Source organism: Lutra lutra, chromosome 10 (assembly GCF_902655055.1).
Source record: "Lutra lutra chromosome 10, mLutLut1.2, whole genome shotgun sequence".
Lineage (NCBI taxonomy): Eukaryota > Metazoa > Chordata > Mammalia > Carnivora > Mustelidae > Lutra > Lutra lutra.
This window is the reverse complement of record NC_062287.1, coordinates 5,099,090-5,124,686: the sequence shown is the minus strand read 5'-3', so window position 1 is coordinate 5,124,686 and position 25,597 is coordinate 5,099,090. Positions and strand designations below refer to the sequence as shown.

Below are 25,597 nucleotides of genomic sequence, written 5' to 3'. Positions count from 1 at the left end.
GCCCAGTTTTCCCAGCACCATTTATTGAAGAAACTGTCTTTTTTCCACTGTATATTTTTTCCTGTTTTGTCAAAGATTAACTGACCATAGAATTGAGGGTCCATATCTGGGCTGTCTACTCTGTTCCACTGGTCTATGTGTCTGTTTTTATGCCAGTACCATGCTGTCTTGGTGATCACAGCTTTGTAGTAAAGCTTGAAATCAGGTAACATGATGCCCCCAGTTTTATTTTTGTTTTTCAACATTTCCTTAGCGATTCGGGGTCTCTTCTGGTTCTACAAATGTCTGGATTATTTGCTCCAGCTCTTTGAAAAATACCTGTGGAATTTTGATCGGAATGGCATTAAAAGTATAGATTGCTCTAGGCAGTATAGACATTTTAACAATGTTTATTCTTCCGATCCAAGAGCATGGAATGGTCTTCCATCTTTTTGTGTCTTCTTCAATTTCTTTCATGAGTGTTCTGTAGTTCCTTGAGTACAGATCCTTTACCTCTTTGGTTAGGTTTATTCCCAGGTATCTTATGGTTCTTGGTGCTATAGTAAATGGAATCAATTCTCTAATTACCCTTTCTGTATTTTCATTGTTAGTGTATAAGAAAGCCACTGATTTCTGTACATTGACTTTGTATCCTGCCACGTTACTGAATTGCTGTATGAGTTCTAGTAGTTTGGGGGTGGAGTCTTTTGGGTTTTCCATATAAAGAATCATGTCATCTGCAAAGAGAGAGAGTTTGACTTCTTCAATGCCAATTTGGATATCTTTTATTTCTCTTTGTTGTCTGATTGCTGTTGCTAGGACTTCTAATACTATGTTGAACAAGAGTGGTGAGAGAGGGCATCGTTGTCGTGTTCCTGATCTCAATGGGAAGGCTGCAAGCTTTTTCCCATTGAGGATGATATTTGCTGTGGGTCTTTCATAGATAGATTTTATGAAGTTCAGGAATGTTCCCTCTATCCCTTTACTTTGAAGCGTTTTAATCAGGAACAGATACTGGATTTTGTCTATTTTCTTCTAGTGGCTTTATTTCTGCTGTTTTGGACTCTCTTTCATGCTTGAGGCTTTCATTACTGTTCTTGTTATCTAGTACTGCTTATGAAATTATTCCAAAATCCAGTGGCTTAAAACAACCATTTAATACACTCATGAATTCAGTGGATTGGGAATTCAGAAAGGGCATAGGAGGGATGGTTCCACAATGTCTGAAGTCTAACTGGGAAGGCCTGAAGGGTGTGGTGGTGATATCTGGTGGCACGAATCACTTGAAGGTATCTTCACTCACATGTCTGTGGGGACACTAGCTGTCGGCTATGGCTTCATCTGGAGCTGTCAGTGAGATCACTTATGTATGGTTTCTCCATATATCCTAGACTTCCTTATAACATGTAGAGATCAATCCGTTACATGGTGGCTCATGCCTTCAAAAGCAGCTCAGTCTCTGAGAATGAGGCAAAACCCTTTTCTAACATAGTTTTGCAAGTCACATAGTGTCATTTCTGCTATATTCTACTGGCCAACCGACAGGTCAGCCCAGATTCAAGGCGTAAGAGGAACAAACCCTACCTCTTAATGGGAGGATTGTCAAAGAATTTGAGGACATGTTTTTAACTCTGAGACATCTGATAATCCTTGGCTGTCTTAATATTTTTTACTAAATAAAAAGCCAGGGACTAAAAGCTTATTGGAAGCTCTGTGCATGTGGGAGGGCTTTTTGGGTGTGGGCATGACTGTAGAGTGATATGGCTGGGCTGTTCCACTGGGGAGACCCAGAGGTCAGCATCTTCATCTCTTTTCTGTTGGGCTGCTCCGACAACCCAGAGAAGGCCCTGTCAGTCTCATGACTGGCTGCCGAAGTTAGAGGAATGGGGAAGGAGAACCCACCTGCACAACTCAGTCCCCTTCATCACTTCCAGTGTGGTTCACCAGTACCTGTACCTGATTGTTGTCAGACTAGAGGAGACCCTTTAACTCTCTAGAGAATAATCCACCAGCCTCTCCTGTGGGGCAGGGAAGGACAGAAGCTGTGTCCTAGGGAAGGGGATTTGGGCCTCTAAGAGTTTCTTAAGATATTTTCAAGCGGTCTTGCTGTTTTTGATCCTGCCTTCACCCCTATTTCCAGAGACACCTAATGCTGCCAATTCCTGAACCTTTTGGGAGCTCCCATGGAATAAATCAGGTCACTTCTTACATTTCCACACTACCTATTTGGGATTTGCTTTCTCAGGGCTGCTAAATCAGTTATCACTTCATCTGTTTTCCACCTTTCAAAATGAGGTTTTTCCTGCCTCACTCCTGATTTTTCCTGTCCTTGTGGGTTTATCATTTCTTGGAAAAAGCCTTTATGTTAACTTTAGTGAAGTTTCGAAAGGAGCATAATGCATGCATTAACTATGCCATCTCTAACTAGAAGTCCTGATTATGCAGACACTAAAAAAGACAAAATCCTAGGTAACATAATCACTATTAGTTAGGAGTTTAAATAAAATAAATTGCCATTTACTCTGTCACATTGTAAAAATGAAGTGGGGACCAGTATTCCCCTGCAGTGGATTTGGGATGAACAGCTGTGTCTTAACCATAGAGTGCAGACCTGCTCAGCAAATTAACAGAAGAGAAGAGCTGGAAAAATTTAAAAGAGAAGAAAAACTAAAATTTTCTTAGAAAATTTCTAAGAAAGCCTGGGTACAAGGCCCTCAGAGCAATAAGCATGGTTTAAATGGTTTAAATGACATTTCTCCTTTAAATTGCCTGGGTTGCCTGGTGACTTGGAACATCTTTCCATGTTCCTCCAAACCAGTTTGTATGTGGCCCATAAGGGTGTAACATTCAGGTTTTAGTATTCTAAGAATAGAAAATACCATCCCAGGGCTCTGTCATATAGTCTTGGTTTTTATATTCTGAAAGTTCAGTATAACTGTATAACTGTATAAAGTTCAGTATAACTTCAGTATAACTGTAACCCTGAAGGATGCCCCTCCTTAATACTTCCTTCTGTAGCAGTACTCATGGTGGCAGGGTAAGTAATCCCATTGACAGCCCACTGCCATCAGTATTACCCACTAAACCAGCATCTCCTCTTTCTAATGTTCAATGAACACTAACTATGGAGCGAGCTAATAAGAACTTTTTATCCATTATCTCACTTTATCTTCATAGCAACTCTATGAGAAGAGGACTCTCTTTATACCTGACATAAGCGAGGCTTAGAGAGGTTGGTAAACATAGATCACCTCGGGCTGTCTTTGAACCTGCACGCTTTAAGTGCGATGCCATGCTGCATCAGAGGGAGAGAGCTACCCAAGCCAGAACCTGATACAGTGGATATTATGCAAGAGCTGGGAAAGAGAAAAATCCACAGTGCCAGAAAATATTACTTTAGGTATTTGAATGAGAAAACAACAAAATCAAAACCCAAGGGGAAGTTCAAAGATCCCCAAGCAGCCAAATCACAAAGATCTCTCAGCTTTGCCCCATGCAGAGAACGTTCCATAGAAACTATATTGATAATTCAGCAATAGGACACTTACAGAATGTTTGCTGGAAATGAGACAGTGTTGGAGCTTCTGGGGCAATGTTGTAGAAGTGAGTTTTTAGAGCTCCGCTCACCAGTAGATTATACGCCAGATCAGTTATATTGATGCCCACAATTGCAAACGAGTACCTGCAAGGCACAGACCACAAAACCAACCGTGTGTCACATAAGCATTTAAAAATAACCTCATTTTTAAATTACTGCAGAATTATCAGAGTGGTACGGTGCCATTCCCTTTCTATCCAATCTTTACCCTGAATGTTGTAACTTATTACTAAGTGGCAGTAATGTAACCAAGGGAATTAAGAGTCCATATGCTTTGATTTGGTAATTCCATTTCCAAATATATGAGAGAACAAAATCTAAAACGAAGAGCTTTATACTCAAGGATAGTCATTATACCAGTATTTATAATGGCAAAGACATAGAAACTATTCAGATATTCTAAAAAAAAGATGACTGGTGAAATAAATTATGGTAATCTCATATAATACAGACAATAAATACTGTATTCCTAAAGACTATTTAAATTGGAAACATTATGTATGAAACAAGCTATGTTTTATTATATGCTCACAATTGTGCACAAAAAGAGGGTGAAAATGAAGTGCCACCAAATGTTACTATGCTAAGTTAGAGGAATAATATAGGGGTGATTTTTTTGTTTGCTTTCCTGTATTTTCTGTATTTTCCATAATCATATTTACTTTCAAAATGAGACAGAATTTAAGTAAGTATCTTGGAGTATATTTCCTAGTACCTCTTCTGCATGGCTACCAAAAGTTAAATGGAATTGATGTCTTCAGTCTCTGGGTAATATAAGTCCAGCACATTAAAAAAAAAAAAAAAAAAGGAGTTCTCCATTCAGAAATATTTTTGAATGAAATGGGGCATTTAAAAAAAACTAATAAAGTAAGTTTATAATCTAATAGCCTGATACTTGATAAAAATCCTTAAAAAAAACCTATCAGATACACTTATTTTTTTTAAGTCGGCTCCACACCCAGCATGGAGCACAACGTAGGGCCTGAACTCATAACCCTGAGATCAAGACCAGAGCTGAGAACAAAGTTGGATGCTTAACCAACTGAACAGCCCTACCCTACCAATTATAATTCTAAACGATGATTTCTGAAAATCATTTCCATATAGTTAGAGCTTTGTAAAGATTGTTAGCTGGTCAAACGGAAAGTAGTACCATAGAATCCCACAAATAAATCCAAAAACATATGAACAGGTTCTTTTAAAAGTCCAGCTGGATTTTTATCAGGACATTTTGTCATATTTTACAGTATTCTTAGGGCATTTTTTTTTGGTTCAGGTTCTGATTGACAATCTTTATATATGAAATCCCACACTCACCCAATTGCTTTATCCATCCTTTTCTTCTCCCACTCTGCTTTGCTGAATTTGCTAAATGAATGAATAAAAAAAAGGATTTAATCTCTAATTGGTAATTTCTCTTTTAATGTTTATATTAAAACTGTTGACTAGATGCAGAGATGTCTATAACTCAGTTCTCAAACACTAACCAACTTAAATTTTATCAATTAAAAATCCACAGTAAAATTTATGTGGAGCTCAGAAATGGGATTATTTAAAGCCCTGCTACTTATCCCCTATTCCTTTTAGTGCAGCGGTGGGAGACAGTCCTTAAGGTGAAACACTAAAGTACTTTTTTATGAGATCATTGATTATCAAACAACACTTTCTCCATGAACCTTTGCCTGGTATGTCTCTCCTAACCAGATGCTCCCTTGCTCTTTCATAATTCCTGCTTGCATTTCTTTTGGTTTTATTTCATGACATTTATCCTATTCATTCTTATTTGTGATGTCTGGCTCACTTTAGATGCCAAATAAATGTTTATTGATGAATAAAGTAGTGAACTAGTGAAAGGAAGGAAGGCAGGGAGAGAGGAAGGAAGGATATATAGGTTTTAAAAACTCTGTTTTGACAAGTGTTATGGCATTTCCTCTGTCTAAGGTAAGACAGCTAGCTAAACCATAGCAGTTCCATTTAGTCCATTTTGTAATTTGAGCTTCTGGATAGTCTTTGTAGAAAGGGGTCTATCACAGAAGTATTCTGAAAATAATTCTTTGCATTCTTTACTTTGTGGACTCGCAAGTCCTTCCCATTCTCCCCCACTCCATACCATCAGTGCTTTGTAAACAGGAACAATGTTCCACTCCTCTTTGTGGGTAATGCAATCCTCATTTTACAGAAAAAAAATGTGGTTAGCATTTGAACTAAATAACATTTCAGAACTAGAGTTATGAATATTAAGCTTCCATCTAAGTAGGGTTCTCTATAATTAGTTGCAACCACTACACACCCATGTGATACACACAGCACAAGACCACAAAAGCATGATGCAAAATTGATATTTAACTATATATACTTTCTACTCTGTAAATGACTGGTGGTAATTCAAAGTAACTGCCTTTCATTCATGTTAAAATATGCCATCTCTTTTGAAAGTGTAACTGCCTACAAACCAGACAGCCAACCAGCCAAAAAGGAATTCGATTTTTACTTAAAAGATTCATATCTGAACTAAACTGAGTTAGGGGCGAAATTTAAGAAACTTTAAATAAACAAATTTATAAGCACCTATTTTCTCTTAACAGAGCTTTATAAATACGTAGTGTCTCTATTTGTTAAACAAAGTCTCTTTCTGCATTGGAAATAAAAGGCCAAATGACCTCTACTCATTTAATCACTTATAGGATATTCTGGACTAAATGGAATGAATCCCTTTCTTTAAGAAACACACAACAGCAACAACAACAAACAATCCAACAGGCAGAATTCTCCTCTTAAAATTGAATGTACTTATGTCCCTCAAGCTACTTCAGGACTTAACAGATGGAGGTTTACAAGGGCAATAACAGTGATGTGTATAATGCTTGCTGTTGGGTAGACAGGAGGAGTTTCCTTAGTATATATGCTGCTGCTCAACATCTGAAGTATTCAGGGCCTGACAGAACCTATGTTGCTATCACAAGTGGTCAATATATACTTATTTTATACCTTGATGAAGGATAGTAGCATTTTAAAACATTTGGATTTTTTGTTTACTGACAGTTACCATTAATATGAAGTGATTAATATTTGAAGTTCATCTACTCAATTTTATGGTGGGTTGAGGAGAAAAGCATGGTGGCTTTACCTATATTCCTCTACACACACACACACACACACACACACACACACACACACACACACAGTAGTCTCTTCTTAAATAAGAGTATTCACACATAAACTCTCAAATATATCCTCTCTGATGGTTGACACAAGAAATAAAACTACAAAGCGTAGCTTTGAGAATGGCTCGCAGTTAAAATTTATCACCCTATAATGATTAATCAAAAAAATATTTTAAGCTTATTGTCATTTCCCAATGGCCATTGAGGGTTCATGTGTTTTTCTAATGCTCTTCCAGGAATACCTGAGTCTAGACACAGACTCCCCAGAGAGTTTTAATTGGAGGAAGTTCAGAATCTCTATATTACAGAAATATGCAATTCAGAAAATGCAGTTAAAAAATTAAAATAGCTTGATTTTAACCAGGTAATATCTATATCAAGAAAGAGCTAAGTGATTTTACTGTTTTTCTCAAATAAAGGTAAAGAAAATGAAAATGTAATCTTATAAATAAAAGATTATAAATACAAATTTATAAAGTCTAGTGTAATTTAATGAACGTAGCCAAATGAAGCTTGAATAAGTATAATAATAAGGCGGTGGGGGCAAAGTTAGCCTGTTTCTGGATTTTGAGAATGGTATGATAAAATTTTGTGTTAATTTATTGAATATGAACACTAACAAGGATCTTGGTATGCTGAGGAGACAAAAGTGAGTACAAAAGTGTGACTGCAAAGTGGTAGAACTCCTCATATGCAATAACTACTATTTTTAATAATGAAATTAGAAATATCAGTAGAAGAACAAAATTGCAACAAAACTTCCAAATAAAATGTCCCTCTCTGGGGAGTAGATGAGGTCAGAGCATGTGTGGTGACATGTTCAGCTGTTAGGTGAAGTGCTGAACATGGGTCTCTGATCAGCTACAGCCATGAATGTAGAAAGGCCCTTTGATATTTTCTGTTAGGTTGGTCTAAGCTGGTTTTCCTTCACTAAAACACAACCTAAATATAATGAAGTATAATAGATAAAAAGTTGTGAAATGTTTATTTTTTGAAAAATTTTCATGAATTTATATTTCTGTAAATTCTTACCCATACTCATTCTAAAATTAAATAAAAGCAACAAAACACAAAAGCAAACAAAAATACCTTATTTCCTCTTTAGTGATATCCCTTCATGTAATCAGTTAAATAAAAAAGAATATAGAAAAGTAAATGAAAATGCAAAGTATTTAGAATCTAGATTTTTTTACCAAGGAAAATAAAAAAGCCTCAGCATTCTGGATTTTCTCAATTGGCCCTTGACTTCATGGCCACCATTCTCCCCTCTGTTCCCCCATTGTGCTCCTTTGTCTTTGAAATCTTTTTTTTAGACTCTGCTTTCTCCTTCCATGCCTACCTCCTTAATCCTCTGGACACCAGCATTGTTATCAGTCCTTTTAAATACTCATCTCACTTGAACAGTGCCACTTAATATCCTGAATCCTGTAATAAGTAGCTGAAGTTTTAACCCTCCTATTCAGTATTTGTCCAAAGGGCTCATTTGAAATAGCTTTAAGCCCCACTTCTGGTGGCTTGGTGCGCCTGAGAATCTCACTGACACTTCTGTAGAGGAGAAGTTCCTCCTACTGAAGCCATAAGCTTAATCCATCTTTTATTTTCAGCAATTACCTGCATTTTGGATGAAGAGAGTCAGAGAGGACCTGCTGAGCTGCTGCAGCGTCTCTTTCTGCAAAATACCTGTGGTTGGGGGGAAAGAAAACCAGAGCTCCATACCTGTTGGATGCATTCATTTTAATCCAGTTTCAGGCCATTTTGCTTTCAGAGGTAGACACCAGCAGAAGGTTTCTACTTGTTTCAGCTCTTCCAGGGAACAGACGGCTTTTCATAATAGAATTTTCCAGATGTAATGACAGTATAATAGGGTAGTTGTAAAACCCACACAGATTTAGGAATGTATTGACTGCGTCTGAAATTTTATTTTATCTTTTTATTTTTAAAGCTTTTTATTTATTTATTTGACAGAGAGAGCACGAGCAACAGAGCACAAACAGGAGGAGGAGCAGAGGGAGAGGGAGAGGCAGACTCCTCGCAGAGCAAGGACCCTAATCCAGGACTCAATCCCAGGACCCCAGGATCATGACTTGAGCCAAAGGCAGATTCTTAACTAACTGAGCCACCCAGGCACCACAGGTTTGAAATTTTAATTATGAACTTCGCCATTCCCCAGAGAGCTAAGATACTTGTAGTTACAGGGGTTATAGATGAAGGGGCAGGATGAGGTCCGTCAGAAGGCAGAAGCAGCGTGGACGAAGGGATATGCTGAGGGGCTGTGGCAGCAGCCAAGGGAGAGAGAGGAAGAGAGTAGAGGAGGTGAGAGACGATGTACTTCAAGTACATTTGTCTTAGAGAATATTCACGGGTATAAGAATTCTGGATGAGTGGAAAATATGGTGCTAAAAGCAAAATTCTACCCCGGGGAAAAAGGGCAATGAAATTTCTTAAAAATACAGTTACATACCTTATAAAATACAACATAAAAAGTATTTCATAAAGACAGTAGCAAAATAAAATATTAGCATCTGTTATTTAATTTGACATGTATATATTTCCCACATCAATCTGAAGCATAAAACAAGCTCTAGAATTTTCTCTCAGAAAATTTAACCAAAGTATTTCATTTTATATAATAATGGGGTATTTACAACAGTTCATAAAAGAATAGGTGATTATCAAACATCCCAATTTTTAAATAAAGGCAAAGATCTAGAGAAAAAATAGGGAGCATCAAAAATGACTAAGGCTTGGGGCACCTGGGTGGCTCAGTGGGTTAAGCTGCTGCCTTCGGCTCGGGTCATGATCTCAGGGTCCTGGGATCGAGTCCCGCATCGGGCTCTCTGCTCAGCAGGGAGCCTGCTTCCCTCTCTCTCTCTCTGCCTGCCTCTGTCTACTTGTGATCTCTCTCTGTCAAATAAATAAATAAAATCTTTTAAAAAAAATGACTAAGGCTTAGTTTCTTCTATTTTTTTTCAAGATTTTATTTATTTATTTGTCAGAGAGCACAAGCAAGGAGAGCTGCAGCCAGAGGGAAAAAGCAGGCTCCCCACTGAGCAGGGAGCCCAGTGCAGAGCTTGATTCCAGGACCCCAGGATCATGACCTGAGCTGAAAGCAGACGTTTAACTGACTGAGGCACCCAGGCGTCCCAGGCTTTGTTTCTTTTAAAAATACATAGGTTTCCACTTCACAGCACTCACCATATCACAAACCCCATGTGCCTGGGGCAAATAATACATTATATGTTAACAAAAATAATTAATAATACAAAAATACATAGGTATCCTAACTAATAGGATCCTAACTAACTAATAAACACAAAGAACCACTGAAAAGACTCCCTTTGGCTTGAAAAATAGTGACTCCATATGAATTAATTCAAACATGAAAAAAAAGGATGAGCACAGTTATTTGAATCATGATGAACATATAAGAACCATGAATTAAGAATGGTATTTAAAGGGGCGCCTGGGTGGCTCAGTGGGTTAAGCCTCTGCCTTCAGCTTCGGTCATGGTCTCAGGGTCCTGGGATTGAGCTCCACATGGGACTCTCTGCTCAGCAGGGTGCCTGCTTCCCCCCCCACCCTCTGCCTGCCTCTCTGCCTACTTGTGATCACTTTCTCTGTGTCAAATAACAAATAAAAAAAAGATTAAAAAAAAAAAGAATGGTATTTAAAGAATTTAAAAAAAAATTTTTTTTTTGGTCACTATGAGAGAACTAGGGCACCAACTCCTCACTCTGATAATTGGCAACTAAACAGAAAAATTGAGCATCTGTCCTGCCTATATGTTAGAGAAAGTAAATAACCATAGTAGATGAGGGAAACCAAGTTTTTACAGAATTCCAGCCAACAATTGTGGGAGGAATCACGGAATTAGAAAAGCACTTTTTGGGACGCCTGGGTGGCTCAGTTGGTTGGACGACTGCCTTCGGCTCAGGTCATGATCCTGGAGTCCCAGGATCGAGTCCCACGTCGGGCTCCCGGCTCCGCGGGGAGTCCGCTTCTCTCTCTGACCTTCTCCTCGCTCATGCTCTCTCTCACTGTTTCTCTCTCAAATAAATAGATAAAATCTTTAAAAAAAAAAAGCACTTTTTGTGCAATTAATTAACTGATCCAGCGAAGATCACTGAAGGATGAAATGGTTAGATAAAGGGCTGGTGGGAGACTTTACAAAGCAGCCATCAAGCCGTGATGCCTCTCATCCCTCTCAGCATAGGCCTGAGCAGGGGACAATGGGGGCTGCCCTCGTATGTCAATCAGGACTTCCTCAGGCCTTTCTGAATACCTCCAATTTTCAGAAAAATCCAGACCATGGGACATTTTGAGGACAGCTGACCTGGGGTCTTGCGCAAGTTTATGACATTGGGGAGGGGTCAAAAGGAGAAAGTAGACAGGGAGAGACATAATAACTAAATGCAATGTGTAGATAGTCATATAGAACTGGATTGGAAGAAACTAGCCTAAGAAGACATTTTTGAGAGAGCTGGGAAATTTTAGTATGACCTGGATACAGATGACAGCAAGGAGTCACTGTTAATTTTGTTAGATGTGATAATGGCACTGTGGTTAGTATAAGGTAATACTGATTTTATTAGCACTCCAAATTGAAATGTGAGGGCAAAATGACAGTATAGGATTTCATTAACATTTCTACCAAAAAAAATAAGCGTTGCAGGTGTTTAAAAATTTTGATAATCACTGAACCTGGGCAGTATAAGGGGGTTCTTTACAGTTGTCCATTTGTTTTTGTATCTACTTAAATTTTTTCATAATACAAAATTAAAAATAAAAACATTTGAGATCCACTTCTAAAACACAATGAAGTTTGCCAAAGAAAAGGAAGAGGTGTACCTTTTTAAGTTTTAGGAACCTGAGTTATCAGAGGACTTCAGTATTTTCTTGGAGTTGTCTGCAAAGTGGCTTTTGGAACTGATAACTCAGCTTTGTCATTTCCACATGACCAGGACATCACTTTTTAATAGTTGACCCTCCTCCATTTTACTTACTGCAAATTGTATAGGCCCAGAAGTCCCATTCCTCGAAAATCTGTTTTAGGATCATCACCTTGGAAACCAATTTCACACCACTGCTTAGAAATTCGAGATTCCAGTGGAGTATTGGGCTTCAGGAATTTCCATAACTGGCAGACAAGACAGAAAGTTAAACTGTTGATGTAAACACAATCACTCTTTCCTATGGCAGATTTTGCAAACTATGTTATTAGGAGGAGCTGTACAAAGCTGAATATAGATTTGATCATATCTCAGTGATCTTTGACAGCAGTTCTCTCATGTTCTGAAGACTCCCTGAAGGGACTCCAAGACTTTTTCAGAGGGTCTGGGAGGTAAAGACTATTTCATAATGAAACTAGGAAGTTATTTGCCTTTTCCCTCTCATCTTCTCATGAGTATATAGTGGAATTTTCCAGAGGCTGCATTACATGTGACAGTGTCATTACTCTGGAGGCTATGAAATGTGTACTTGTATATTTTAGTGTTTTACATCTTTCTGTTTTAATTTCTTTTTTTATTTTTATTTTTAAAGATTTTATTTATTTATTTGACAGAGAGAGAGAGATCATAATGAGGCAGAGAGAGAGGGGGAAGCAGGCTCTCCACTGAGCAGAGAGCCTGATGAGGGGCCCAGTTCCAGGACCCTGAGATCATGACCCAAGCCAAAGGCAGAGGCTCAACCCACTGAGCCACTCAGGCACCCTTGTTTTAATTTCTGATAAAAAATATATCTGCATTGGGGCGCCAGGGTGGCTCAGTGGGTTAAACCTCTGCCTTCGGCTCGGGTCATGATCTCAGGGTCCTGGGATGGAGCCCCGCATCGGGCTCTCTGCTCAGCGGGGAGCCTGCTTGCCCCTCTCTCTCTCTGCCTGCCTCTGTGCCTACTTGTGATCTCTGTCTGTCAAATTAATAAATAAAATCTTTAAAATATATATATAACTGCATAATCTCTCACAAAAGGTCCTCAAAAATATGTAAGAGAATGAAGGTAAGGGGCGAATAGGGAAAAATTTGAGGCCATGTATTATTTTTACAGCATTATTAACAAAAAGAAAAGTGGACTGACTTGAATTTCATTTCTCACCTGTAGCAGAGGTGAGAATAAATAAGCATCACGTAACTCGATAAAGGAGGGTCACTGGTGTTCATGAATAAATAGACCTCAAAGTATGTTATCATTTTTAAGACTTACCCAAAAGAATTTTAATTCCAATTAGCATATATTAAATGACAAATACAAATTGCAAACACTATGCTATTTACTGTCTAAGGAGCTGGTTCTGTTTTCCTGAGTTTTCTATGGAAAGATAGATTCAACATAAACTATTACTTGAGAAAGAGTGAGACCCACATTATTATTTATACATAAATAATAATGTTCAAACTCTTCTTTCTAATAAATAGAGATGGGCACATAAGCAAATTTACCTCTTTTAATTATTTACCTCTATTAATTATTTGTCTTTATTATAGACAGAGACAAATGCAAATGTAAAAATTTTCTTATTACTATTTAGACGTAATTCAACTTCTATACTATTTATTCTACGATGTATGAATTTTAAATCTTACAGATATTAGTAATATAGAAACGGCTTGCTTTATAGTGAATTCTCACATCTGACACAATATAGAATATAATATTCAGTGACAGGAAACACTAACCAAAAAAAAAATGCAATTCAAAGGATATAATATGCTAATGGCTTAACAGGTAAATGCAGTCTAAAGGGTGAGAAAGTAAATCTATCATGCTTGAAAGCAAAATAGCAAACATGCATAATAAGAAATTCCTTTTTATATTATGCATATGAGAATTTGCCAGTGTTCTGCATTCATCAGGACAGAAAATTTTTGGGTTCAACAGAGGAGCACTAAAAATATGAGTGAAAAGTCCTCTTTTTAAAAATTCTTTAGGAACTGATTTGATTATTGCCACAATGAAAAAAACCAGAATGAAAGGAAACAGTTGGTAAAGCTCATCACACTCATTTAGCCAATAATTTGAAGTAACCTTAGGGCCCAACATCGTGGAGTGAAATGGCAAAAGCAAACATTTGATTTCTGTTGGTAGGTTATCAATCTCATTCATTAGATGAATACTTTAGGGGAATAAAAAGTTTGAATAATGCTTAAAAAAGAAATTCCATTTTAATAATTTCATGTATCATGACAGACTAGACCAATGGCTAAAAATTGTTCTTTTTTTTTTTTTTTAGGATTTTATTTATTTATTTGACAGAGAGATCACAAGTAGGCAGGCAGAGAGAGAGGATGAAGCAGGCTCCCCGCTGAGCAGAGAGCCCGATGCGGGGCTCGATCCCAGGACCCTGAGATCATGACCTGAGCCGAAGGCAGAGGCTTAATGCACTGAGCAACCCAGACACCTGAGAGAGAGAATCTTAAGCAGGTTCCACGCGCAGTGCAGAGTCTAATGTGGGGCTCAATCCCATGACCCTGAGATCATGACCTGAGCTGAAAATCAAGAGTTAGATGCTCAAGTGACTGACAGCCAGGAACTCCCATTATTTTCTATTAAGTACGTGACTCCACCTTAAATTTTCACTTTATTATTAATGTGGTTAGAAAATGTTTAATAGAAATGTCCATGTGAATAACTTATATGAACAGTGCTATCTATATGAACATAAAGTAATGTTATTCAGTTTCATCTCACCCTATATTTGAACAATCATAAAATCAGATTTTTTTATACTTTAAGACTATAGGCACTGATAATGGTCTCCTGTGTTTATAAATCAAAGCACTTAAACAATATGGCAATATATTACCAAAGTCTCTAAATCAAGGGTTGGCAAAATTTGTCTGTAAAGGGCCAGATAGTAAATATTTTAGGCTTTGGTTGCCAAATGGGTCACTGCTGCAATTACTTAATTTTGACATAGTAGTACAAAAGCAGCCACAGGTAGTACACACATCAATGAATGGACATATTCCAATAAAACTTCGCTTACAAAAATGGGTGGGAGGCAAGATTTGGACCACAGCTTTAGTTTGCTGACTCTTGCTCTAAACAATTTATGAACTAGGTAACAAGGGTATTATTACCCATTTTAAAGATGAAGCAGCCTAAGATCAGGCCTTAAACACAAACCATGGGGGCGCCTGGGTGGCTCAGTGGGTTAAAGCCTCTGCCTTCGGCTCAGGTCATGATCCCAGGGTCCTGGGATCAAGCCCTGCATCGGGCTCTCTGTGAAGCAGCAATCCTGCTTCCCTTCCTCTTTCTCTGCCTGCCTCTCTGCCTACTTGTGATCTCTGTCTGTCAAATAAATAAATAAAATAAAAAATAAATAAACACAAACCACGGGCTAGCCTTTTGAAATACAAATGGGAACAAGACATGGTTTCTCCCTTGGGAGGTAGTATAGTGCAGTAGTGAGGAGCCCTTTCTAACACTTCACTGCCCGGCCTCATTTTTCCTCACCTGAAAATGGGGATAATATCAGTATCTCACCACAAGGTTATTGTGACCATTAAGTGAAATAATGCTGCAAAACATTTACTGTGATGATTAATGTGTGCTGTGTTTTATTATTATTGATTTTATTATCAGACTTGGGATTTGAATTGACTAAAGAAGAGAATAAAGATCCCATTCCTAAGTGTTCTTGGGGAGACTAGAGAAGATTTCAAAATTGAACGAGTAAGGATTTTAAAAAGAGCTGGCTTTTGCTGTGAGAATAATAGGTAATAGAGGGAATCACATGGGCAAATATCTGGGCATATGGGATGCACAGCCTGTTGTGGTCAAGGTGAATGACAGAGCATGGTGGATACAGGAGATACAGCTTGCAGAAATAGAAGGGGTCCTAAATGCCATGTTAAGATGCATGGGAATCTGAAGTTTTTTGTTTTTTTTTAAAGATTTTTTTACTTATTTATTTGACAGAGAGATCATAAGTAGGCAGAGCAGCAGGCAGAGAGAGAGGGGGAAAAAGGCTCCCTGCTGAGCAGAGAGCCCGATGTGGGGCTCGATCCCAGGACCCTGAGATCATGACCCGAGCCAAAGGCAGAGGCTTAACCCACGAAGTCACCCAGGCATCCCTTAAGTTTTTAACCTAAGGAATAACATGACTAGATAATCCCTCCAGCAGTGTTTTAGAAGATGGAACATAGGAAGCTTATACTTAGTGGCAGAATTATAAGGCTATTATAATAGCCCAAGTTGAAGATAATGTTAGAATAAGGTGGTGGGCATAGGAAACATTCAAGAGCTATTTTGAGGGAGCTCTATAGTTAAGGTTTAGTGATTTTGTAGATGCATAGTATCTCCCCAATTAGATTGCAAGATACTTGAGTGTAGAAAAGATACCTTTCCTCAAAGTGCTTAGGGCAGCAGTGGACAGCCCTGGCTTTATAACTTACTAGCTGTGTGGATCAGAATCTGAACTGAAATGCTTGTAGTTTGCTCAGCTGTAGATACCAGCCATCGCTTTGCTTAACTCTTAGAGTCGTGCCAGTAAAAAATAACACATACAAACTCAAATCATGACCACAGATAAAAGGTATATCATAAAAGCTCTTGATTTTTAGTATCTAACGAACCACAGTAATTCATGCATTCACCCATATTTGTTGAAAACCCACAATGTGCGGCATTCGTACAACAGATCAACTCAGACGGTGCTCAGCAGGCACCTGGATGTCACTGACTCTGAAGGCACCACGGCCATTCTGATGCATTCTTCGCTGCCTGTGGCCACTCTGTTAAGTTTTCTACCACTTTTTCTTTCATTCACCTCTTATTTCTCACCTTGAGGTCATTTTAATTGAACTTGACTACTTCTATCAGAAAATATGATAAAAAAGGCAATAATGGGAAATGAAGCTCAGCCAGTAGGTTAGCTAAATTTAAGCAGAGCAGGAAGGGAAGAAGGAAAACTACTTCTAAGAATGAGCCGCCTTTAATATTCAGGGATTCATATCAGATATAGCACTAATTAGCAGAGACAAGTCATTTGTGTAAGTATTTACATACACAAAAGCACGAACTCCTTCACACAAAAATACAGCACTCTTTCACACAAAATTACAGCTCCTATTGACATTTTTTCAATGAGATAAAGTTAAGGCAGCTAAACAAATGTTTTCTTGCAATTTTGTTAGTGTCTTTTTGTATTCTAGCAAAGGACAAGGAAGCACTCCATCCTAAAAAGCATCTATTTTCAGGAGTGAATTTAGAAAGTATTTCAGATGAATAGTTCTAAAGGTTGGGTCCTAATTTCTTAAACTCCAAATTCAGTGTTTTGAGGTCAAGTTTTATTGGTGTTTAATAATGCACATCAGATCATATAAGATATTTAAGGTTTTGCTTTGATAGCCAGAAGTATTTACAAGTGCATATTATTCTTCTAACAGTTTTAATAAACCAGATATAAACCTTAACCTCTTCTGTTACTCTCCAAGTTACATGAATAAATAATCAGCAATAAGATCTTAGGTAATTTCCCTAGAGGGCTATTGCTGAAGCAGAAACCAACTTCATCTTCTTTGATGTCTATTAAAACTCATAAATGGAAATCCCAGGTCACTCTTTGACAAATGCTCTTTCTCCTACTGGCTTTCAATACAGTTAAATAGCCTAACCTAAGCCGGAATATGAGCATTCACAGAAATCACCTCTGATGTTCTCTCAGATTTAAAAAAAAAAATGGCTTTACATTTAGCTTCCCACATGAATTTTCTAATGAAGAATTTACCTCCTACATCTGAACCAGCAAGCAAAGTAGGCTCTGCCAACCATTTCCACACCCATGTCTGTTCATCTTTGTACCCTTCCCCTTAGAGTTAGTGTCTAGCACTTAGCCGGTGCTTGGCAGTGCTTAGCTGACCTAAGAAAAGCACAGAAATGTGTTCAAGGTCTAACCTTCAAAAGCATTTCTTCGTGTTGGGGGTTATCAGAATCATAGGATTCTCTGCGCAGTTTTTCCACATCTGCGATAAGGTTTCTGTAGCCAACTATTTGCAGAAGGCAAGCCTGAAGAGAGATTCCCAACCTAAGGTGTTTAAAAACAGAAGAAACACACATGAGGAAAAACAAAACATATATTTCGGCATTAGTTCACTTGATGGGTGCACAATAGGACTTTTCTATATTTATATAATACTGAGGAAATTGCTCACATGGGATGTATTTAATTGAAGCCCAGTTTCTCTTTTCTTTTTGTGGACATAGAACCATATTTAGTTTACTCAGAAAAATAAAAGAATGCTACTTTTCCTGCATTGGTCTCACAACTACTTCTTACTTGAGTGGAGGAGGCATAGTTTCTTACTGAAGCTTCAAATGGACAGTTGTAGAACTTGGCTAAAATTTACCTTTTGGCTGGCCTTTTCTTAAACCAAGTTGTAACAATATGGCTTAAAAAACAAGGGCTCTCTTTAATGCCAGTGACTTAAATAAGATGTAGAAAATATAGGTGATAATGTGTGTGTGAAAGATAGACTGCTCTCAGGGGCACAGTGGAAGGAAAATTTCAGAACAACAGTATCGAAACAAATACAAGAAAACCTATGCTTGGGAGCATCCCTGACAGATGAGGCAATGCCAAGAGAAAGAACTCATTACTTCATAAAATTTCTCATCACGTTCTGACTGCTCTATTTGTCTGAATGCTTTTTCCTATGTTGAAACAAAATTTGCTTCCCTATTACCAAATGGTTCAAATTTTGTTCTCTGAGCAAATTTATTTCCAACTTCCTCTGCCATGACTACTTATTTTAAGATAGTGATTCTTTCTTCTAGTCTGATCTTTAGGCTTAAAAAAAATCCCGGATTCTTTCAGTTCCCTCTCATGGGACTTGGGTTTCTCATGTTTTACTCTCTCGCCCAGTCTTCTCTGAATGTGTTCTGTTGGGATAAACATCCAAAACGGATCACCAGAACAGAAGCAGTCTGGCAAGTATGATACACAGAGGATCACTACTTCCTGTGACCGCAGTTTGTTTTTCTCCCCTACTACATAGCAGATAAAATAGGGTCTTTTCAAGCACTCACATAACAACTTTATCAAGCAGGTGACTAAATAATCACCCCAATCCTTTTTTCATACCAGCTTCTGTCATGTAAATATTCTCCTGTCCTTGTGTGATGGCATTTTTAAATCTGAAGGTAGTATTTCACATTTATGTGTTCCTGTTATTTCTTTACAGCTATTCACTTTTGTGGCTCAAAGATACTTAAATGTTGGCAATTTCATATGATTCCACCCAGAGTTACTGTCCAATATGGTCCTACTCCCAATTTACACTAAATTTGAAGATTTTTGTTGTGGTGGTTATTATAATCATGACCGTCTTTTTTTTTTTGTTTTTTGAGGAGAAAATAAGATGTTTAGAGGTTAAGTCTAAAGCTGGGAGTAATAGAGAATTACACATTTTAGGACTGTATACCTACTCCACATATTGAGTGTGGAGATAGCCCAAATACTAAACTTAAACTGAATATTCAATTAAATGGCCCTGATAATTATCTGTTACCATAGCACCAAAAAACCAAATGAGATACTTAAATTTAGGAAAAGAACAGAGTGGCTCTGGTTACCCAGGGAATCATTGTATGACTGAGAAGAGAGTTGATTTTGAGGAAGAGAGCAAGAGAAATAAGAAGCAACAAGAGGGGCCAATTCCATTTCCCCCCCATTTTTACTGTAGTAATTTTTCAAGTGCATAAGCAGCACTTAAAAAAATGTAATTAAAACAAAATGTGGTTAAAAATTATGGCAGCAGCCCAAGTGTCCATCAATAGGTGAATGGACAAAGATGCGATATCTATGTATATCTATATAGATGTATATAGATATATACACATACATACACACACACACACACACACACAATGGAATTTTAGTCATAAAAAAGAATGAAATCTTGGGCGCCTGGGTGGCTCAGTGGGTTAGGCCGCTGCCTTCGGCTCAGGTCATGATCTCGGGGTCCTGGGATCGAGTCCCACGTCGGGCTCTCTGCTCAGCAGGGAGCCTGCTTCCCTCTCTCTCTCTCTCTCTGCCTGCCTCTCTATTTGTGATTTCTCTCTGTCAAATAAATAAATAAACTCTATAAAAAAAAAAGAATGAAATCTTGTTTTTTGCAACAATGTGGACGAATCCAGAGAGTATTATGCTAAAAGAATTCAGTGAGAGAAAGACAGATACCATATGATTTCACTCACATGTGGAATCTAAGAAACAAAACAAACAAAAACAAAGGGGAAAAAAAAGAAACAAACCAAGACACAGACTTTCAACTACAGAGAACACACTACTGGTCACCAGAAGGGAAGTGAGTAGGGGAATGGGGGACACAGGTAATGGGGATGAAGGAGGGCATGTGCTGTGATGAGCACCAGGTAATGTAAGGAAGTGTTGAATCAGTATATGGTGCATCCGAACTAGTATAACATTGTATGTTAACTACGCTGGTTAACGGTAGTAATGGGTTGATAAATTATAAAATACTTCCCCTAGCCTTCTCTTTTTCCTGATTTTTTTCCAGAAAATTATTTAATTTTTAAAAATTACATTTTGTCATGTCAGTCTAGAAAACACTGAAATCCATATTGAGATGTAAAAACACAGTCTACTGCCTATAAAGGTTTTTTCTGCCCTAAAGGAAATCAAAAGAATAGATGGCAAGGAAATGCTTCTGAATGAAATATAAAACTTTCATGGAAGAGACAAAAAAGATTTACTATTAAATCTAATCCAATCTCCAAATATGATTGTGAGTCTAATATATCCCTCATGCCCAACTGCAGTCTTAAATTTTTGGTTCAACTTAATTTAAAATGAATTGCCTTATATCTTCCCAAAGAAATAAAGTATATGTCAGAGGTTTCAAAAAGACATTTACTGTATAATTAAATCACCCTTAATGACTGAATAAGGAAAAGACAGCTAATTAGCTGAAGTGTCTGCAGAAGAATGCTATGGAGACCATGCAGAAATGGAGTTTTGTGATGAGCCCCAATTAGCTAGTACCCAGAATTCCTCCAAGAGACAGACCTATACAAAGTGCACTCTGAAAGGCCCTTCAACGACAGCTCCCTGTCTTTGGCAATTAAAAGCCTTTCTCAGAGATAACATGAAGTTCTCGCCTATGCACATTTAAAAGACAGTTTGATTGTTACCTACCTAAACTGTCTCTAAATATATCTGCCTACGGGATCTATTCCACCCAACATCCTTAGCCCAAAATTTTACTGAAAAACTCCTGCACCCAGTGGAAAATATAAAGCTAATTTTAAACGTCATGTACATTGCCAAATGAATTTTAATATTTCCAAGATGAGATGACTAAATTACAAAGTTCTGAAGTCTTCAAATAAAAACCATCTCTCCCTCCCACACATGCCAGTCTTCTTGACAAGCAAGTAGGAACAGTCTCCGAGATTATCTGCCCGTCAAAAACTGAAGGGATATGTTTGAAGGAGCAGAATCAGCTTAGGCACATTTACAACGTGAACATTTACTGTTCGTGTAAAGCAGACCTCACACGGAGCAACCGTTGCTAAATGGGCTCCCTCGATTTCATCTTCTGATATCAGGGCATCCATCAGATTTCTTACTGCGGCTCAGAAGCATAAACATAAATGGTAACAACTAGAGAGCTGCTGCTCTTTACAAATCTGAAAAAGGCTCCTTTTTGTTTTATTCTTCACCTGAAAACCAAATACACTGCAGATGCCTGTGACAGGGAGAGCTCAGCATTATGGAGACACCAAGTACATGCCATGTGTTCTATCTTTACAACAGCATAAATGCATTCTTACTGTGGATTTATGTCGGGGTTAATTTTTTTCAGCTCCATGATGTCCTCTATAGTTTTCTCAATGGCGTCAGGGTGAACACTCACTGAAGTCTGCAGCAGCTGGAAGACACGATTCAGTCAGTTCCCCTGTCAAGAGCATCAGTGGCTTGAGGGGGTCTTAGATGGGGCTTCAAGTATTTGCTTAGAGCTTCTAAATGAGACTAAACTACAGCTAAACTGAAAACAAAAATTGGTTTCGTATTTGAATTCTAATAAATTAGACATTTTCACAATAGGGGAGGTAGTGCAGTTTTCCTGATTAAGGTAATTAACGTAAAACAGAAATACATAAGTTTGTTTTTTTTTAAACTGTTTTCATCTTTTTCAAGCTAAATATTTATATTGAAATATTATTTTATTTTTCTTATCCGATATACATGGTTTCTTTGTTAATGGGCAGTATGCCTATGACTAAGTGAAGTACATGGAGGATATAGTCTTAAGGTTGCCAGAATTATAATATTCAAGAATCTTGAAAAAAGACCCCAGATTTTCTCTCTTATGTGGATGCTTAACTATTAAACGAGCTAGCACGGTGGCTTCTCTGATTTTCTTGGGAGATCTTGAGTATAAAGTTCAATGATTTGGATATTAAAGAAATGCCAGACAGTTAACATTGCTTTTATTTTCAAGGACTATTCATTCTGTGATTTGGAAAGTATAAAAAAGGATTAATTAAACAACGAAGTCATAAGTCATAAGCATCATAAATCTGCCTAGAAATTCACATACAGTAGCTGCTCTCATGTCCAAAGTAGAGTGGGTTGCGATGGGCAAACCACTCTTTCTTCTCAGCTTGCACAGCCATTGGTATATTTTTCTTCCTTAAAATGTTTATTTTTTGACAGTGGAGATAAGCCTCCAAGTGAAAAGTTGCTGTAAAATACAGAAATAATTTTACTTACTTTACTTTTTGAATCCCTCAGTGATGTTTCTGTAAAATTAAAAACAATTTTAAAAAGTCATTCAAAAATTTTCCTCTACAAGTGGTTTAAAATTACTATACACAGATAGAACACACTATGTCCACAATCCCACAAAGCTTACATTTTGCTTACTTCTTTATTTCATGCTTACCAATTTTCATGGTTCTGGAAGCCCCAGGCTTGGTATTGTAACAGATCCGTTGCAATTCACATCTTCCAGTCAGCTTCCTCATTACAAATTTTAGGCAGCGCCACAAAAATTTACAGTAAAAATACAGGCACACCTGGAACAACATTCTGTCAAAGACAAAAGACAGCACCCTTCCACTAGAAGTCTGGAAGAGAACAGAAAGCAACCACCACCAGCAGGAAAAGCCCGAAAGAAAATCAGCCATTAGACTTCTGGATTTACAAGCATATTTCATTTTTCTAATCCCATGTTATTTTATTTGGTGAATCTACAAAACCCATTATTGGGAGGGAAGCCCAAGGTCTGTGAAGATGCCCCAACGCTGCCAGCAACTCCAGAATGCTCTGTTCTAGTATATTTGATATTCCAAAAACTGAGGTCACGTGAGGCTCAGCCAAGAATCCTTTCTTTTTGTACCTTTGCCTAAAAACATTTTAAAAATAAATCAGTACCTTGAAGACAGTATCCTTGTATTTTAGAAGGTCTGTCCCTTAGTCTTGGGGAAGAACATGCTGTGGCCGCTCTCGTCTTCTGCCTCTGTAGACAGCCTCTCAGCTAGCCTTGGTCCATTTCCAGGCCCTCCTTAGTGTTTTGCAGGGGAGTGGGGCACTATTTTTATTCTTCCCTTGCTCTCATTCTTTCCCTCCTTCTCTCTGCTTTCCTTTAGGCACTGTTGTCCCTGTAGAGGACTTGCTTGTGTAGCAGCCGTCTTCTCTGCTGCCCAGTCCCTCCACTTGTTGGACTTGCCAGAAGGCCTCCTCATCAGTTCATTGAACAAATGGATTGACTTTAAGTTTTCCAACATTCTCTGATTTAACCTTCCCCAAACTACACCTCTTGACAAGTTTGTTCTTGGCTCCTGCTAACAAAGTTTTCCTTGTAGCACCCTCTATCTCACTCCAATAATTCCTCAACAAACTATGAAATGTATAGTCGCCAGTCATGTACTTACAACATCTTTGGCACTGACTTTTATTTTTAATATGTGAGTGTCTTCTACTTCACAGTACTGCTTAGAGTCTCAGAATGACTCAAGCTACACCAGTAAAGAGGACTTCTCATCTAGGAACTTATATTCAACCCATCTTCTCTTCCTACTATGGATTCCTAAGAGGCAGAATTCTTTATATAACTTCTTATTGGTGTCATTTCTAAAAGAGGTTTCTTTATCACAAATGTTCACTAATTCCCTCCAACTCTAACGTAAGGTGATCCAGGGTCACTCAGATTAATGAGAGTAGTTAACTAATAGCCTTAGTGATGTGATCCATCTATGAATATGAACCAACACTTGGATTGTGTTCCTTTGCTTAATTGCTCTGGCCCTAATATCTTGGACAGCCTGTGTTAAAAATAAAAATTCTAATAGGCTTATTTGTACAAGGGCATGGGATCTATATGATATAAATGCAAAGGGAATGGAGGAAACAGTAAGTAACCAAACTGCTACACTAAGATAACAGAATGGAATCCTTTGTAGGCAACAAAATCATGTTCTAGAAGATCTAATAATATGAGAAAATGTCATAATATGCTTAACAAGTAGAAAAAAATTAGAAAAAAACACATATGAAATGATCTTTTTCTTTAAAAAAAAAAAAAAATCTAATGGCGGGGCACCTGGGTGGCTCAGTTGGTTTAATATCTGACTCTTGTTTCAGCTCCGGTCATAATCTCAGGGTCTTGAGAATGAGCCCTGCGCCAGGCTCCATGCTGGACATGGGGTCTGCTTAAGATTCTCTCTCCCTCTCCCTCTGTCCCTCCCCACCTCTCTCTTGAAAGAAAAAAAATTGTGAGGTATGAACAAGGAGAAAAAGATGCAGGATATGCAACAAAAATGTTAATAGTGGTATTTCTAGGTCGAGGAATTAGAAGCACTTTTAATTTTCATTTTTGGCTAAGTATATTTTCCTTTCTGTATAATAAGTACATTTTATTTTATTTAAGAAAAAAGGTTATAACAATTAAAATGTATAAAAATGATCACCAAAAACCATTACAAAAGTGCATATAAAATATCTATGTGAAGTCAGATTCTGCTGAAAGATAAAAAATGGATTTACTATCTCATAAAGTCTGAAATTCAACTAGTTGAGTCAAATACATCCTAAAATGTATTAGGAGGTTATCAGGTTCCTTCCCCCCCAAAAAAGGTAACCTAAAAATAAATTTGGAGGAACACTTTTTTTTTTAAGATTTTATTTATTTATTTGAGAGAGAGAATGTGTGCACAAGTAGGGAGAGGGGCAGAGGGAGAAGCAGTCACCCACTGAGCAAGGAGCCCAATGTGGGACTTGATCCCAGGAGGACTTGATCCCAGGACCCCGGGTTCATTACCTGAGTTGAAGGCAGACACTTAAGCAGCTGAGCCACCCAGGGGCCCCAGAAGAACATTTTAATTAGGTGAGTGAGAAAGTTTACTAAACTTCAACTTTCTCTCTTGGAAAAAAATTTGTTTTTCCATCTAGTAGATAGCTATGTCAGAAGAAAAGATTGAGCAATGTCTTTGTTAACTGGTCACCAGCCAAGTGGTAATGATATTACAGGTTAGCTTTATGCCTGTTACTAAGTTGAGGGTAAAAGCTTTCCATGACCTGTCCTTATGGTGCCTGTGTAGTTTGCTTAGCACAGGGGCCACCTCCACAGATGAAGCCTCTTCAGTTCATGTGTCAGGACTCTCAGGACAATCAGGTTCTTGTAGTACCAAATCTTCCTAGACCGAAGGGTTCTGATTATTGTTTAAGGAGTATCTTTGTATTTACTCTACTTAAGTACAAACCATCAGACCATTTTATAGCTTAAATTAAACTAGAAAGTTTCCCCCCATGCAGCTTCTCCATCAGATAGATCCATACAAAGATGTGGCTTGAGGCCTAGAAGTGTCCTCGTAGGGCCAGAAGATGTCC

General features: G+C 37.9%; 1 protein-coding gene across 3 annotated transcripts in view; it reads right to left on the bottom strand.

Moving 5' to 3' along the window:
* Nucleotides 1-25,597, bottom strand: part of ELMOD1 (ELMO domain containing 1) — a 66,506-nt gene that overhangs the window by 8,503 nt on the left and 32,406 nt on the right. For 2 of the 3 annotated variants that reach the window (XM_047693740.1, XM_047693739.1), the window contains exons 3-11: nucleotides 22,653-22,798; nucleotides 22,481-22,509; nucleotides 21,538-21,635; nucleotides 17,638-17,767; nucleotides 11,745-11,878; nucleotides 8,353-8,421; nucleotides 7,831-7,854; nucleotides 4,895-4,945; nucleotides 3,528-3,661 (exon numbers count right to left, since the gene is read on the bottom strand). In XM_047693740.1, the coding sequence (XP_047549696.1) occupies nucleotides 3,528-3,661; nucleotides 4,895-4,945; nucleotides 7,831-7,854; nucleotides 8,353-8,421; nucleotides 11,745-11,878; nucleotides 17,638-17,767; nucleotides 21,538-21,635; nucleotides 22,481-22,509; nucleotides 22,653-22,798 (815 nt within the window). The remainder of the gene's footprint in view (nucleotides 1-3,527; nucleotides 3,662-4,894; nucleotides 4,946-7,830; nucleotides 7,855-8,352; nucleotides 8,422-11,744; nucleotides 11,879-17,637; nucleotides 17,768-21,537; nucleotides 21,636-22,480; nucleotides 22,510-22,652; nucleotides 22,799-25,597) is intronic. The other variant, XM_047693741.1, reaches the window with a different exon arrangement.